This window comes from Cottoperca gobio, chromosome 17, assembly GCF_900634415.1.
Source record: "Cottoperca gobio chromosome 17, fCotGob3.1, whole genome shotgun sequence".
Classification (NCBI taxonomy): domain Eukaryota; kingdom Metazoa; phylum Chordata; class Actinopteri; order Perciformes; family Bovichtidae; genus Cottoperca; species Cottoperca gobio.
In genome coordinates, this window is record NC_041371.1 from 19018686 (window position 1) to 19035377 (window position 16692).

At 38.2% G+C, this 16692-nt stretch overlaps 3 protein-coding genes and 1 non-coding gene across 6 annotated transcripts; 2 read left to right on the plus strand and 2 right to left on the minus strand.

Annotated features, from left to right (window-relative positions):
* The first annotated feature begins 35 nt into the window (after window positions 1-35).
* trnae-cuc (transfer RNA glutamic acid (anticodon CUC)) lies at window positions 36-107 on the plus strand. Its single transcript has one exon. It is a non-coding gene; the product is annotated as a tRNA-Glu (tRNA).
* A 728-nt stretch (window positions 108-835) lies between these two features.
* crlf2 (cytokine receptor like factor 2) lies at window positions 836-8044 on the plus strand. The gene is made up of 10 exons (XM_029453652.1): window positions 836-890; window positions 1465-1538; window positions 1969-2021; window positions 2112-2266; window positions 2365-2540; window positions 3772-3905; window positions 4729-4870; window positions 4963-5068; window positions 6116-6197; window positions 6336-8044. Exons 2-10 carry the CDS (start codon window positions 1472-1474, stop codon window positions 6417-6419), a joined length of 999 nt encoding a protein of 332 aa, XP_029309512.1. The 5' UTR covers window positions 836-890; window positions 1465-1471; the 3' UTR covers window positions 6420-8044.
* A 211-nt stretch (window positions 8045-8255) lies between these two features.
* Window positions 8256-13006, minus strand: LOC115022606 (SH2 domain-containing protein 1A-like). Of its 2 annotated transcripts, XM_029453653.1 has the most exons (6): window positions 12294-12307; window positions 12110-12193; window positions 11644-11849; window positions 9862-9922; window positions 9477-9624; window positions 8256-8761 (listed from the first exon to the last, which is right to left on the minus strand). In XM_029453653.1, the coding sequence occupies exons 3-6, from the start codon at window positions 11793-11795 to the stop codon at window positions 8709-8711; spliced, it is 414 nt and encodes a 137-aa protein (XP_029309513.1). In that variant the 5' UTR covers window positions 11796-11849; window positions 12110-12193; window positions 12294-12307; the 3' UTR covers window positions 8256-8708. The 2 variants fall into 2 exon arrangements, with proteins under 2 accessions (XP_029309513.1, XP_029309514.1); XM_029453654.1 differs by having other exon boundaries at window positions 9477-9621; window positions 11644-13006.
* A 120-nt stretch (window positions 13007-13126) lies between these two features.
* Window positions 13127-16317, minus strand: LOC115022604 (uncharacterized protein CXorf38). Of its 2 annotated transcripts, XM_029453650.1 has the most exons (6): window positions 16012-16295; window positions 15677-15811; window positions 14912-15034; window positions 14215-14364; window positions 13501-13686; window positions 13127-13402 (listed from the first exon to the last, which is right to left on the minus strand). In XM_029453650.1, exons 1-6 carry the CDS (start codon window positions 16216-16218, stop codon window positions 13292-13294), a joined length of 912 nt encoding a protein of 303 aa, XP_029309510.1. In that variant the 5' UTR covers window positions 16219-16295; the 3' UTR covers window positions 13127-13291. The 2 variants fall into 2 exon arrangements, with proteins under 2 accessions (XP_029309510.1, XP_029309511.1); XM_029453651.1 differs by lacking the exon at window positions 14215-14364 and having other exon boundaries at window positions 16012-16317.
* Window positions 16318-16692: the final 375 nt, after the last annotated feature.

The following is a 16692-nucleotide window of genomic DNA, read 5'->3' on the forward strand; positions in this document are numbered from 1 at the left end:
ACAATAAATGTTCTTGCAGACATGACAGACATCCTTCCCTGGTGGTCTAGTGGTTAGGATTCGGCGCTCTCACCGCCGCGGCCCGGGTTCGATTCCCGGTCAGGGAACTACTTTTTCTTTGTTCGGTGTACAACACAGAAGCAAATAATTTTTAGGATAAGTAGTTGATCAGAATTGTTTTTCATTTAGTTGTAATTGTTTCAGTTGCTATAAAGTAGCAACCAAGTAAGAGCTGGTAGTGGTTATATGTTGCCAAGGCAAGACGTTCAGAGAAACACTACAGGTATAGCTGAATGAAAGGTATCCTGACAGTGTGACAGAGAACATTTTAACAACATACCAAATAGAAAAACCCCATATATGTTTAACTGTGTGGGTTTGACTGTCACATTTTATTTTCTGTTAATTGTATTTCATAAAATGTCTAAATACTTTTTCAAGGCCTTTAGAAGATGAATACAATAATTTATTTATAGTTGGTAACATTTTCTTAAAGTTACCAAATATATTAAAAAGATTATGTATTCTGTAACTTAATTGTATTAAAGAATGTATTTACAAGTTGGCAAATGTAATAAAATATTACTAATATCATGAATTTATATGTAAAAAACAGTTTTTTTTCAATTTTCAAAAGTTATTGACTGATTCTCCTAGATTTGAGTGTTTTTACCATCAACACATTGCTTTAGAAAAGCAAAGAACAGGGTGCTCATTCGTTTGATCTTGCAGTGTATTCATGAGAAAATACATGTTAAGTTACAGGAAGAAACAAATTGTTTCCTGAAGCTTCGTACAGTATGTGACGTCATGCTTCTTCTTTCCCCAGAAATGTGTCATTGTCATTGAGAGCACTGACAGTCATCGACAGAGTGGAGGGACAGCAGGAGGTAATAACTTCTTAGTAATGCTATTTACAATAATAGTACTGTTGGAGGATTTTGTGTTAGATTGTATTCAAGAAAGCTTTCACCTAGATTAGGTAATCGGGGATTTATCCATTTATCACCTTTGAGAGAGATTATTACAGTTGAGTGTGTAAACAAAACAAAGCATTGGTAGATTTTTCTTTTTTTGTTGAAAATTTAAAAGCTTTTGGAAGGCTGTAGAAATGTTTATGTTGTTAAAACTCACAATTAAATGTAACTGAGACAAAAATTAAGACTCATATGAAGATAGCCGTTGTTTGTATTTGATTATATGCCCACTGAGATGTCTTACTAGATGTCAGTCACTAAACTTAAGCATTTAAAAAGGGGAAGTATGAGCAGGCAGGAAATCAGACTGATATTAGAGTTTCTCTATGTAGTGGGGTCGGACACTGTACGCTCAGGAGTATTTGGATATGCATATGTTTTTATATATGTGTGTGTGTGTGTGTGTGTGTGTGTGTGTGTGTGTGTGTGTGTGTGTGTGTGTGTGTGTGTGTGTGTGTGTGTGTGTGTGTGTGTGTAAAACCCTTAGGTCGGTTATGAAGCTGTTTCCTGTCCATCCAATACTATGGTCCTGTTTTCTTTTTTTGTGTGCATCACGAAGTGGTAACTTTATTTGTTACACACACACACATACACACACACGCACGCACACACGCACGCACACACACACCCACACACACACACACACACACACACACATACACACACACACACATTTTTGGCTATCTTGCATTAATCTGGGTGGTGTTGCAATTTCCGCTTTCTTTGTATTCAAGGAAATTGCTTCCTCTACCAACTGGATTAAGGGAAAATACCCCAAAAGTGTAAATTAATTAATTGTGGTGTACTGCAGTTGAGAGAGTGTTAGTGTGTTTAAAATTTTATTTTAGACTTGCATTGATGCTCATATTGAAAACATTTGCGTTGACTTACTTTGAAAACTTACAAACGCAACGCAAATGTAAATAAGAACTTGACGATCCATAGCTTTTAATTGTGTTGTGCTACAAATATAAATGTCCTCTTTTAACAGAGACGAAGGCCAACAGTCCAGATGTCTGTCAGGAAGAAGAAGATTCTGGCAGCGTGAGAATCTAAATGTCCTTTTAATTTCCAAAGGCCACACAGGCTCAATAATTTCTATATTCTGTTCTTACGTTTGTGGAACTGTTTCAGATCACTGTACATAGTTGTTCGGTGGAGGAGCATTATGTAGAGGAGGAAGAGGTGGATGAGAACTTTCACTGCCGCCTTTACCCAACAAATATACTCAACTGCTCCTGGTCATTCCCCACCTTACACAAGGATGCTCAGTTCTTTGTCAATATCAGGTATTCCTTTTTTTAAATGGCACATGTAGCATAGAGTGTTTATGAATATATGAATGCATATTTACATTACAAATGTATCTCTTTCTCTATTTACGCAGTATCTGTGATGATAAGAGAACAGTTCAGGCTCCGAACCTTTCGTCTGAGGAGAGAGTCGGATCAATGTCTTTGATTCTGCACGTGCATGAGATGTTACATTTAATCCTCCGCTTTAACATAACCCTGCACGACAGGTGGACAGTCTACACCATCACATACAACATCGACATGCTAGGTAATACAAATCAAACTGTCATTGAGTTGTTGTTGAGGAGGGGAGAACAGGGCTGGTTGTCACATCTCGCTCGCTTGTTGGTTCTGATTGGGGTCAGAGGTCACCTACAGGGTCATTTGTAGGAGTAAGACACTTGACATCAGGGTGAAAGGACTTTTAGTGTTTTGCATGTCAAAATGTAAATGACCAGCTCTTCTGTGTTTCTCTTATAGGCTTTTACACAATGGGTTTATAATTAAACACGTATTGCCATTAAAAAGTGTGAGGATAAAGTTATAGTTGAGGTTTTTTTCTTAGTTAGTAACATGTTAGTGTAGTAGCTAGAAAAACATCCTGGGTGGGGATGCTTGTCGTATTGACGTTTTTGATGGTCCATATCTTTTGAAATGAATAAGCTTAAGGAGAGTAAGGCCCCTCCATTCCTACCGGACACCTTAGACTTACATTACACATTGAAAGGGAAACTATTAAGCATACAATGTTTGAGGAATTCAAATAAAAGCCAAAAAAAAATATTTCAGAAAGATATTTCACGGAATTAGTGAAAACTGTGATCTGCTGAAAGCACTACAAGACGAGTCAGCAGATTAGCAAAGTCATTAGAATTCCTCCTCCGGGCACCCTGAAGGTCTGTACAAAGTTTTGTGGCAACCCATTTATTAGTTGTTAAGATATTTCAACCAAAGTGGTGGATCGACTGAGCGACTGACATAGTGACATCCAAAGAGCCGCACCGCTTCCAAAAACAAAAAACATATATAATCTGTGTATTTCGTTTTGTGTTTGATGATTAAAAACCCAAATTAGATTTCTGTTAAACTCAAATTTCCACTATTATATTGTATAAGGCAGAGGCCCTTAAAGGAAGTCTTCTTGTTGCCATGAGGAACACATCTTAACTTTACAAACGAGTATGTAACGAGTAGTATCCCCTATTGGGGAAAATGCCATAAATGATTTTATTCTCATACTATTTAAAACGATCCCTTCCTGTGTTCCCATTTCCCCCATCAATAATTCAGTTTTTCTTTTATTCGACCCCAGAGGTGACTGATGGCACTTAGTTGGTTAGTTGGGGTTAAGTTTGGGCGCATGCCCTCTATAGTTATGTACATAAATGAACTTGATCAGCTGAATGTTCAGGTTATGTTTACACTTAAAGTCCACAGCAGACCTTCCAACTGAATTGTTATGAATTATTTGACTAATGCTGTGGTTGTGTGTGCCACAGAGGTCCTGTCTCCGCCCCCAAACATCTCTGCATCAGTCAAAGATGGAGACCTGGTGGTGACATGGGGTCTGCCCCACAGTCGCGCTGACACCAACCCAGAATGCTTTGAATACCAGCTGGCCATGGCTGACCAGGTGCAGTATGCCTGTGTGTGGATGTGGATGTTAATTATTAATAATGTAGGTAACACATGACACCAATGTCTATAATGTATTGTAAACATACATACTTACAATCTACTCATTGCACTGTGTAATTATAGTTAGAAGCACTTATACATATTCACATCACAGAGAGTTTTATAATGACTTCTAAGGTCAAGTATCATAATATTTTATAATTGTTGGAATTTTGCAATTATCATTGTGTATTATAATTCCCATTGTAATACATATACATAATACATAGTTATAATATGTTATAATCTTTTTAGAATGAATTATAATATGATTACTTTAAGTGGTCATTGTTTGCTTGAACTGAAGTAAAATATAATTTTACAACGTTCTGTGTGTTGTTCTTTCATACATTTTACTATATATTTGTATCACATTACTTAAGTGAACAATGACCACTTAGAGTAACTCATAATCACATTATAATGCTTATAGGAATTATAATACACTATGATCCTTGCAAAAGAAAGTCAGTGAGTGACCAGCATTTATGAAGTATAATGATGCTCAACCTTATAAGTCATTATAAAATGCTTTATAATGTGTTAAGTTATGTTATAGAGCATTACGAATAGTGCTTATAACTATAATCATAATGTGTTATAAGCAGATTATAATGCATTATAAGTGTGTTTATACCGCATTATAGACATGGGCTTCATAGAAAGTGTTAATATGTGTCGTAGCATTTAGTGCATTATTTTCTGGTGCACATAAACAAGAACAATCCAAATGAGGTAAAGCTAGTGTTTCCTTTCAAATCTTCATCTTTTAAAAACAGGAACGCCCCAAAAGCTTGACCAACCAGTCTTATACAGAGCCCAATGTAGATCCCACCTGCACCCACAGCGTGAAGATTAGGACAAGAAAGAAGAACGACTGCCAAGAACATTCTCAATGGAGTGACTGGAGTCCCATCGTCAGTGAGTGCTGCTTGTTGTCAACCCTTGTTATCGTCTCCATCCAGCTACACACTATGTTGTTATTGATCATCTTTGTGTGTGTCTGTTTGTAGCGGTGCAACAGTCAATTTACAAACTCAACACTCTGGTGATCATCTCCATTTCACTTGGAATACCCATGATCCTCCTGGCTGTGCTGCTGCTGGTGCGCCAACAGAGGTACTGTTTCTGCCTCTAACTGAGTGACTGAACATCCGCACAGCTTCTCACATACTTTCCACCTCTCTTCACACCTGCTTCATCTGTTATTCGCCTCGGTGAGCCGTTTCTAATCTGATAACATAAACTCTGTTCTCTCTTTTAAATGTGAAACAGTGTCAGACAGACACAAATATGACCCCGACGTCAGCAGAATGGGTGAACTAGAGTGAGATAACAGAGAGAGGAGAAGTAAAAGGAGTGTACCAGTGGTGGTGTCTTTTCTTTCTTTCTGAAAAGCCCCAAGCAACCACCCACACTTCCTTAAGGTTGAGACAGAAACACCCTTGTATGAGTTCAAAAATAGACAAACAGGGGAAAGAATGAAATGCTAAAGACCATAAAAGAAAGGATGTGCTTCTTTCATACTTTCTCTTGTGGTTTCTTTTTTTTCTGGTCAACTGTTTGTTTTAAAACAAAGGTTAAAAAATATAATTGTATCCAATGCAAATGCAGAATGTGCTACAATGTGGGTAAAACTGACCATCTCTATAATGCAATATTAACACACTTGTAATGAATTATAATCTGCTTATAGCACTGTATACTTATTGTTATAAGCACTCATACATATTCATAATGCTTCATAACGACTTAAAAGTATCACAATACTTCATAATTGTCCCTCACTGACATTTAAGGATTAGTGTATTCTAATTTCAATATTTGTAATACATTATAATCGTTTTATAATGTTATAATGTATTATAGTGTGATTATAAGTTATTCAAAGTGGTTAGTGTTAAGGTTAAAGTGAAAAAATAACATTAGATCTAAAACGTCAGTGAGTGACCAGCAGTTAAGAAGTATTATGATACTTGACCTTATAAGTCGTTATACAATACTTTCAATACTATTATACAATACTGCTTATAACTATAATATACAGTGCTATAAGCAGATTATAATGCATTATAGACATGGGCGTTGTAGCAAGTGTTACCAAATGTGTGTATTGACATTGTGTGTGTGTGTGTGTGTGTGTGTGTGTTTGTGTGTGTGTTTCAGGTTGTACGATGTTCTGTTCCCTCCAATTCCTCACCCCCCGCCAAAGTACAAATATTTTTTGGAAAAGAATGACACTTTTAATGTAAGTACATAGTGTACACACACACACACACACACACACACACACACACACACACACACACACACACACACACACACACACACACACACACACACACACACACACTTGTGTAAAAATGTGTTGTTGTTGTGTTGTCAGCTCTTCCACCCCGCCCCGTCAGCTGAGGCTGCGGAGGAAATCACACAGGTGGAGGACATGGAGCAAAAGCGAACACCAACCTGACTCGGAAAGGAGAACCACTGCTTTAATACATCTTAAGACATGTAAAAGTATAACAATATGACTGTAAAACACGCTAAGTATATTATATAAATGAAGATTTTGCTTTGCCTGGTCATCGACTTGACCATTATTACGTCATTAATTTAAACATGGACGTGTCGGTTGATGAGTGTTGATGAAATACACTTGCTCTGCCTGAACTAGCTGGTTAGCTGAAGCTGAAATGTAGATCTAGTGCTTTTACAAAATGTTTTTGAGTGTGAAACAAAGTTGAGTGATACTCATCTAAAGCCTACGCAGGACAATAACTCAACATTTAGACACAAAGAAGTACACAGAGAGGTGTTTTGAGGGGTTAGGAAGAAGAGCATCAAACCAGCATTAAATAAAAATGTGAACACAACTATATTGGAGGTAACTATAAAAGTCCCATATCGTGAAAATGGGTTTAGATTGTGTTTGATACAAAGTCGGGGTTGTAAAATAAAAGCGGTGAATAAGTGAAGTCGCTCACCACCGCATTCCTCTCCCTCACAACTAGACCATCTCCCAGCATTACGAGCCAGGGAGAATTTGATGGGGTTGCTAAATCTAAACCGGACAACCAATAGTCAACTAGCATAAACAATTGCATAACCCCGCCTCTTCCCCAGCCAGGTGCAAAAGTTTGACATTTTGAGAAGATTTGATAGCACTCATATGTGTCCGTTAAAGCTAAAGCAAGGCCACCGTAGAGCCTCACAAACTGAAGCAGGTTTCATAAAGCAGACTGGGAGCTGATCACCTCAGACTAAACCAGGTCTGGTTTAAGAACGGACTTTCAAACATAGACGGGAGATATCGATTCACAATGGAATAGATTGACATGTTAAGACAAAGTCCAATCTTCGTAAAATACATATTACCAAAACTAAGAATAAAATATTGAACAGAAACTTTTCAAGCAATTGACAAAGTAAAAGAGAACTTTAACAGCAGCGAAGAGCTCAGACTGAGTTACTGCAGCGCTCTGATAGTTACCACATCACCAACATGTTGACTGGAATAGTTTGCAGATACTTTAGACTGGAAATATACAAGCTCAGATTTCAAGTATACAATAAGTGAACAAATGGAATAAATCTGACATGTACTACCAAGTAATTTCTGTTAATAGTTGAGGAACTGTTAGGGACCGACTTCGGACAGTCTAGCAGATTGACTGTAACGCTGGTTAAGCCTAAAGTGAGCCGTCCAAGACATATAACACATTCTTTGATACGAGATTGAGTTCAGTAAGAGACCTGAAAGTGAGCTTGATATCACAGTTTAAACCTTGTGTTTCAAATAAAATATAAATGCATTTTGAGAAAAAAACAAATTCTGTTCTTTGTATGTTGTATGAATTTGTATTCTATTGTTTCTGTATGTTGCACTTTTGTTTGGCTTATTTGAAGCTATTGTTCTGCACTTAAAATGATTTCACCTATTTGAAGTTAATGTACTTACAAGATTCTTGCTGTTGGAAGGTGTATCCTCATGAGTGTTTGCACTTATTGTAAGTGGCTTTGAACAAAAGCGTCAGATAAAGTTAAAAATAAATAAAGTCATATGGGGAGAGGCCCACTTTAGACTTTATGATCTGTCTTTCTTGCATTGTTACATTTCCTGTATCGTTACACTCTGCTACAGTTGCTTCAGATAAGATCAAATATGTACAGACAAACCACACAGATCACTGTGTGACTTCCCCAAGCAGACATAAAGCATGAAACCCATCAACACTGTGCCTGTGTGTGTGTGTGTGTGTGTGTGTGTGTGTGTGTGTGTGTGTAGACAAAAAACATTACGATTTAGGACCACGACTACAATATCTTCCTTTTATAACACAAGACTCATAATACACACAGATGAACAGAGACTTATCACTGAGGCCATTACTGTGGAACACATGTCTGGCAAAATGAAAACACAGCAACAGAGATCGTGTGCGATAAACAGTATTGGCATCTTTTACAAAAAACGATGTTCCCACACTCACTCGGACACCAATTCAAAAACATGTCAATGACTTTGGAGGCCTCTTGAGTACTTGTATTTGAAACTGACAAGGTTTATAGTAGCTTCTTTTTCATAATATATAAGTAATATACACAATGTGAAGTTTATTTTACACAAAAACGAAATAAAAAAATCTGAAACAATGTGGCAGCCAGTACACAGCTCCTTGATGCCACCTGCGGCAGGTTTGTGCCATCATGTTTGTCCCCCGGATTAATGGCGTCGGTCTGTCAGGCTAAAGGCACGACTTCAAAGGACCGAGCTGCTGCTGCTGCTGCTACACGTTTCCATGTACAGACACTCTGTGGAGGACACCATTGAAAATGTGTTACAGTTGAGGGAGTATGTCATGAGCCACGCCGAACATTTCCCCGCTGATAGAAACTCTGTTTACGCCATATGCTTATGAAGTGGAAGTAGGAAGCCTCTCCCACTGGGCTGGATGTTCTGGTTACGAGGTTTTTACACAAAGAGTATGCTGGGTGGCTCTACAGGTACACTTTATAGGACATGGCAACCGTTTGTGTGAAAAGGCTGAAAATGTGCACTCTTCCATAATTGGTTCAGATGTACAGATGTATGTCTATTTGTTTGTATAATTGTATGTCCATTTATGTTTACATTTTGAATTATATACACACACTTCATTTTTATTTTAAACAGGTCGTTTTGTTTTTCTTGGGGTATAAAAAGGGACAACATGCAAACTTTTGAAATTGAATGTATTACAAAGTCTTATGTTGTTAAAAAAAATGAAAATAAAAAAAAATAAATTACTTAAATAAAAGTAAAAGTAGCCGGTTAACATATTTATTTTTCAAGTTGGGGTATAGAATATAAGTCAATATTTTGGGTCTTTCAAAATGTTGTATATAGATTATGTAAATATGTCTCAAACAGCAAACAAGTCAAAACGTGTGTATCTGTGTGTTTGTGCGTGTGTGAGTGCATTGACCAGACTTTGCTGTAGTGCAACACGTGTATGTGTGTGTGTGTTTGTGTGTGTGTGTGTCATACCCTGTCCAAAGCTGATGTATTGTAGCTGTGTTTTGTCCAGTGGTTCTGTGAGGGGGGCAATACTGATGTCAGAGGCTGCACCCGTTCTGTAGCTCTCTATCAGTGTTTCCAGAGTCCTAAATCTCTGCAGTCTGACTCCTGAATCCTGCTAATCACGCACGCACACACACACACACACACACACACCACACACACACACACACACACCATGAATAACTTCCTGTCTGGTGCATTGACCAGACTTTGCTGTAGTGCAACACGTGTGTGTGTGTGTGTGTGTGTGTGTGTGTGTGTGTGTGTGTGTGTGTGTGTGTGTGTGTGTGTGTGTGTGTGTGTGTGTGTGTGTGTGTGTGTGTGTGCGATCTGTATGCAGATGTTCACCCACCTGAAGACACCAGCCGTCACTGGAGCATACAAGCCTGTAGGTGTGCACCAAAGGGGCTTTTCTGCAAAAAACAAAATTTTAATTATTTGCTGTGAATGTGTAAAACCTGAAACAGCTAAAGTGTATTCACATGTTGTAATGTGACGATTAAATGTGAAAGAGATGCGTGTGGGTCTGATGCAGAGGATGACTGATTTCAGTTTTGTGTTCAACACACTCGAGTAAAGATACATTTTGGTTGCTTTTCAGATCAAGATTTTATATATATATTATTATTTATATAATAAACGCTGCCTCAGCAGAGCCCAGAACATTAAAAAAGACCCCACTCGCCTGTTCTCCCTGCTGCCCTCTGGCAAGAGGTGCCGCAACATAAAGAGCAGAACAACCAGTCACACTGTTGAACCAACAATAACTTTTCTCCTGAGCAATGTGAACTCCACTCTAACACTCTTAAATGTATACATTTTATACAGTGTATATATCTTATTCTACATTTATATTTTAAAGTACACATTTTATATTTCTGCATCAGCACCACGACACTTTTAAAATATGTATGACCACTTATTCAGTCACTTTTACAGTAAGCCAGTACAAACAACATTTCATTTGAATTGTACATGTATAGCTCAAAATGACAATAAAGTTTTTTGATTGATTGATATAACAGTTAGAAAATATGCATTATTACAGATGAAACTATATACAGTTTTTAAAATGACATTGACAACATTCAGATGCTGCCGAGAAGGAATGAATCAGGAGTAAAATTACACAGATAATATAATTATATAAATATAATATATCACTACCTCTAGACTAGTACAGCCTAAGTATTAGGATTAGATTTTGAATGCAGGACTTTGACTGGTAACAGATAACTTTTAATAGTCGTATTTCTACTTTTACTTAGTAAAACATCCGATTACTTCCTCCACCAGTCAGTATATTATTGTGCATGTGTTTAACTCTTTAGTAAAGTGAACATACTGTAGGTTTCCAGTTATTCCTGCTTCAAATTGTTTTATTCTTCATGTTGTATTTTTACGTCTGCGGCGCCAAGTGTTTTAAACTCTTTCTACATGTGCATTAGGATCAAAGACTTTATATAGTCTACGGTTGAGATGTAAAGGTTTATGTCATTTATAATCTAGAGTAATGTAGTTCCCAGTGTGACTCCTCCCAAAACAAATGAGGGCCGATACTATATTTTCATTCCTATTTGGAGCTAATCATTTAATATGTAATTGGATATGTTTTTGTTCCCTTACATTGCAAATATAGAGTGAAAGGAGATCATGTTTAGAGATAAATATCCCTTTTAATGTTTTTAAAACCGTAATGCAAAAAACTAAAGAAATACTGTGATATACATTTGAGGTCATATCCTCCACCCCTATACATGCGTACAAACTAATAATAATCATTATAGAACAATTCAGCGTTGTAAAAAATACCGTTTCACTATTTATACACACAAATACAGTTGGAATATGTAAGAAATAAAACTATAAAAAAGTCTATGTATGCATGTCAATCACTAAAAGTATTAATAATTCAGTTTTATAAAAAGAATTTCATGAGATATTGTGTAAAAGTGCCAAATCAGCACTTTGAACTTTTCTCAGCTTGACCGCTCATGATATATAAGTAGTTATGTTACTACAGATTAAACATGCTCAGTGTCTATTCTGGTGTTCACACTCATAAAGGTGCAACATAACTACATGAGAAAATGTCACTTTTGGCAACATTAGTACAGCCCCCCCCACAGCTCACCTCACACACAGACAGTAGGCCCCCTGCACCGTCTCGCTGTCTCTCAGCAGAAAGCTGCCATCATGTCCAAACCTCTCCAGCAGCCTCTCCGTGGCCTCGTATCCTATTCTCCCGTAGTACATAGACCGAACCAGCATCCCCTCCCTCTCCATGTTGCCTCTGAGACAAGCACCCCGTGTGTGCTGAAGGTGTGAAGGTGCGGCTAGCTGTAGCAGCAGAGAAGCGTGAGAAGAAATGTAAGAAAGGAAAAGCTTTTCTGGTTTTCACACCTTGCTGTCATGCAGCTTCACCTGACATGTCGAGCACTTTGTTACACGTTATTAGACCATCAGATTGTGGTGCAGACAATCACTGTTGGGATTTAAAATTTGTATGAACGTGGTTTGTGAGAAACTCAGATGACAGACGGATATGTGCATATAGCAATGTCGCCCACATTAACCACACATGCACGAAAGCATCCAACCTTTCTGTAGTTTTAATTGGTGCAGTCGCCAGAGCAGATACTTCCTTAAAGTAGTAACGTGAAGTCCTTATTCAGTCTTAGCTTCTATAACAAGATAAAACCAACAATAATTAATGCAGAATACAACATCATCTAACAAGTTGTTGAAACTGAGACGATGAAGTTGGAAATCTTATTAAAATACTTTTTTAAAGATGCTTTTCTGTAGAACACTTTCTAAAAGCTGTAGGAATAAACATCATTCCTCACATCCAGCTGCTTTGGTTTTCATGTTGAGTTCTGTGCATGTTCTGGGTTCAGTAAGCAGACTGGTCCTCGAAATTGTTTTACAAATATAAATTGTAAATAGGGAATGTGATTCGCCCTGAAAAAACATTTCAGTCAGAATATTATTAATTTAGCTATAATCCCTGGGTATGTGTTAAAGGTATAACAACATTTCTGCATTAAAACGTCTAAAAACAACTAGACATAGTTATATATTTAGTTGAGTTGTGTACTCACATTATCCCAAATGTTTCCCACAATTTTCAAACCCAGAGAAATCAGTCATTTTAATCAAGTCATTATAATGGCGCTACATGTATATCTGTGTATGTATATACACATACATACACATATATGTATATACACATATATGTGTATGTATATACACATACATACACATATATGTATATACACATATATGTACATACAGATATACAGACAGACATATATACATATGAAAAGCCGGAAAAGTAGTGATAGGGTGTTGGGCTTTAGTGAAAGCCTCACAAGCTTCCTCTACTGAGAAATGTATATTTACATGATGAACATCTAGTTATTATGAGACTGTAGCTTTCTGTTTTGTATTGAGAGAAGGTTGGGGGGGTAAGGTGATAAGGGATGCTCATTTATTTATTTATTTTCATTATTTTGTGGCTGTATGAGCAGCTGGGTAGATTTTATTATGATTATTATAAGTTAATGACATAAATAAAAATATATCATCCAGTCAATCAGGAACAAGTCAATGGATTTGTTCACATTTTTTAATTTACATTCTCATTATTTTCATGCACATACTATCTGTCACAAATCCTTTGATCTGCTTTGACCTTGACCTATTTCGGTCAAGGTCTATGTAAATATAAAGACATAACGCACAATATGCTCCTCGTTCTCTTGTTCATCCCTCACTCCTTATTCTCTGGACTCCAGTGAGTTGATGGCTTGGAGCTCTGAAGAAAACCTCTCGCTCAGATCTCTGTTGGCCTGCAGGAAGCTGCGCAGCCTCTTCAGCTGCTCGGTGTCCTAAAGAAGAGACAGTCAGTCGAAGTCATGTGACATCTTTCTTTAAATGTATTATGTCTAAGTATGCAAGTGCACGTGGACATATTTGTTCTTTGAACCTGTGCATCAGCAGCAGCATGCAGTAACTCTTGCAGCCTCTCCTGTAGCAACTCAGCCTCCCATTGGCTAATTAAGTCTGCGCTGGTCTCCCATTGGCTGACAGAATCACAGTGTAATCCCTCATGGACAGCAGAATCCATGCGGTCCAAACCAGAGACAAATATTGACAAATCAACGGTCAGCATCTGGACAAAAAGAAATGCACAGGCACACAAACTGAAACAAAAATACACGGACGCAGCTGTAACTTAAACAGTGTTCATTTAGTTATAATAAATTGTATTTGTAAATCGCCTTTCAAAGCTAAAAGCAATCTCAAGGCGCTAAGTAGTTATAAGAACTGTGATGAAATGTGCAGCGGCTCGAGGGGACACAGTCAAAATCTGTGTCTTCTTCAGTCTTGCCAATTGTGCTGCCATCATCTAAAGTTTGTGGGTCGGGTCCGGATGGTTTATTAACGCATATTTTTCCATGTTGGACGAGACTAAAGAATAAATAAAAAAATAGCTGATATATGGAGAGAAACCATTTTGGCTTAAAACAATGACTGTTTGAGTAAAATGTAACGTCTTTTCGTCATCTAACACTAATCAGCATTTTAGTCTAAAGAGTAAGACTAAGACTAAATCTCCAATAGCTTCCAAAATGAACACCGATCCACACCCTGGACCAGCTTCAGCAGCAGCGGTGCACGCGCAGACAGACGCGCTCACCTCCTCGATCTGTTGTCCAACTGTTGCCATCTGTGGTACGTTGCTGAACTGCCGCATGACCTTTTTCAAAGCCATCTGGTAGCGTCTCATCCATTCATCCTTCACACGGAACTCACAGGAATGCATCAACTCGTTTCTGTAACGGATCACCTGGAACCCCACACACAGTGTTGTGGATATAATAAAGAGGAACGCTAAATCCAATGTGCACCTTATCATTTTGTTGGTTTGTCAAATACTGAGTGCACATGAGTATCTGAGCTCTACACACCCAGCTGTTGCAATGATGGTAGTCAAATCATTAACATGCATCACTAACTTTATTTTATTGACTGATCATGTTTACATGCTTTAATGTTCAACAAACACATTATATTTCTATTATTACACGGCTTAATTGAATACTCGATTCTGATTGGTCAATTTCGACATTCTGCAGTCTGTTTTTTCAGATCGTTGCCAAGGACGCTCTGATCAGGAGGACCACGCTTGATCATATCAAGCCACATAGGAAACATAGGAAGGGCTTGTTGAATCTCATGTTTTTTGACCGAGGCAGCTCACAAACAACTGAGATGTTTTAATTCTTAGTTCGAGGCACTTCAGACACCCACATGCATGTGCATTTTTCATAATTTACACAATGACTAACCAAAAGTAGCACAGCATGCTCATTTTAAACAATATGACTGTTTACCTCTCTCACAAATGTTGGATCCACAGACTGGAAACTATCACAGTAGTTGATAAGGTTGAGTAGAGCAGACGCATCACATTGATCTGCCCCCTTCACTTTCCTCTGACCCCGTGGCATGTAGGCCTACAGACAGACAATTCTGATATTGTTCAAAATGTATATGTAAAGATGTTTGTTGTAATTAGTCAAGAAATTCTTCCATTGGTGATATAATGTTGCACATTTGTCTTTACTTGACCACGTGACAGAAGATAATTTGACCAAATGGAGCTTCACTTGTTCCAACATACTAAGGTCTGCAAGCAACTTATGATTATTTTCATTATCGATTAATCAGCATATTATGTCCTCTATTAATGGATCAATTGTTTAGTTATTTAGTGTTTGAAATATCAAAAATTCCTAAAAGATGTTTTTTTTCAGCTCTACATATAGTTTTACAGCACATTTCATATGTGATAGATCACAAATCAGACCGTGTGTTAAAACTACAGAACATAACCAATGCAAGGTGACATTTCTAAAATCTTTTTTCCCAAGAAAATATGTTAAATAGTTGACGGCTCTAGCTTTCCAAAAGCCTGGATGTGATACTTTTTATTGTCATATGACAGTACATTGGTTTTCTTTGGTATTACAGACTGGACGGAGCGCAGCTAGCTGTTAGCATGCTAACTTCAGTAGATGCAACACAATACATACACTCTTTGACATAACGTCATTGCACCTTTAAGTTAAGTGAGTGTGGAGAGGTGTGTAGCATACCTTGGCCAGTTCCCAGTGGTCTGTTCTGCAGTTGGGAAGGAAACAGTTTTCCCAGTTCACTGTGACATCTGGCTGTCTGTGGTGTCTCAGGATCACTGTCTGCCACTCTGAACACACACTGCATGTTGAGGACAGCTACACACACACACACACAAACACATGCTTACAATGTATACGGCAAGTTGCTGTGAGAAGTGGGACATACAAGGATATAATAATCATAATAATAACATGACGACATTATCACATCGCTCTCTGAGCACCTCTACCCTACAAGGATTCCACGGGGGATTCACTGCCACATCTACATTGTTGAGTTTACAGACTAATCTGACCTTATTCCCTCTGGGTTTGCACGAAGAAGTCTCACACGGTTTCCGCAGCAGAGTGTTTTGATTGAGCAGATCTCCGTGGAAAGCCTTCATGCGTTGGGTGATGAAGGGATGCAGTCCATCCTTCAGTATGAGCAGACACCGGCCGGCTTTCAGCCAGTTTTTATATCCTCTGTCGTTGAGACGGACCGCCAGCTCCTCACGAACCATGTCGGCCTTACTTCCCGATATAAAAACATACCAAAGTTGTGCAAGTTCAGGCTTGTTCAGGCTTGTCCTGTTGTTTAGCTCCACCCTCTGCGTGCTAGCAGCAGAGCGGCCACGAGATGGCGCCATCTACTTTAGAAGCACGAGGCTGTTGTGCTCCTGCTTGTCCATGCGTGGTGTCAGGCTTGTTGGACCTATAGTCTCTGTATAAGGTTTGACCAGAGAGCAGCTCCGACCAGCAAGCACCTGCTGTAAGGTACCAACGTCTTCAGCATGGCCAGTGTTGTGAAGTAATAAAAAAAGCTAATTAATGCAGTTTCCTTAGTTTTCAATGCTTTCTGTAGAGCGGGTGTGTTAGAGCAGTGTTTCTCAAACTTTTTCAGACCAAGACAAAACACTCACGGACCACCTGACCCCAAATATTCAAAAATAGGCCTGCTTACCACTCCAACAATATAGTACAAATGAGAGCCTAAT

What these genes read in the sequence shown, in the direction of transcription:
- crlf2 (XM_029453652.1), top strand. Translation starts at nt 1,472, where the DNA reads ATGAAGCTGTTTCCTGTCCATCCAATACTATGGTCCTGTTTTCTTTTT. An exon ending in AAGAAGAAGATTCTGGCAGC is followed by an intron (nt 2,022 to 2,111) that starts GTGAGAATCTAA and finishes GAACTGTTTCAG; the next exon opens with ATCACTGTACATAGTTGTTC. An exon ending in AAAAGAATGACACTTTTAAT is followed by an intron (nt 6,198 to 6,335) that starts GTAAGTACATAG and finishes TTGTGTTGTCAG; the next exon opens with CTCTTCCACCCCGCCCCGTC.
- LOC115022606 (XM_029453653.1), bottom strand. Translation starts at nt 11,795, where the DNA reads ATGGAGAGGGAGGGGATGCTGGTTCGGTCTATGTACTACGGGAGAATA. An exon ending in GCCTACTGTCTGTGTGTGAG is followed by an intron (nt 9,923 to 11,643) that starts GTGAGCTGTGGG and finishes TGTTTTTTGCAG; the next exon opens with AAAAGCCCCTTTGGTGCACA. An exon ending in ATACATCAGCTTTGGACAGG is followed by an intron (nt 8,762 to 9,476) that starts GTATGACACACA and finishes TGTCCTCCACAG; the next exon opens with AGTGTCTGTACATGGAAACG.
- LOC115022604 (XM_029453650.1), bottom strand. Translation starts at nt 16,218, where the DNA reads ATGGTTCGTGAGGAGCTGGCGGTCCGTCTCAACGACAGAGGATATAAA. An exon ending in GCAAACCCAGAGGGAATAAG is followed by an intron (nt 15,812 to 16,011) that starts GTCAGATTAGTC and finishes GTGTGTGTGTAG; the next exon opens with CTGTCCTCAACATGCAGTGT. An exon ending in ATGCTGCTGCTGATGCACAG is followed by an intron (nt 13,403 to 13,500) that starts GTTCAAAGAACA and finishes TCTCTTCTTTAG; the next exon opens with GACACCGAGCAGCTGAAGAG.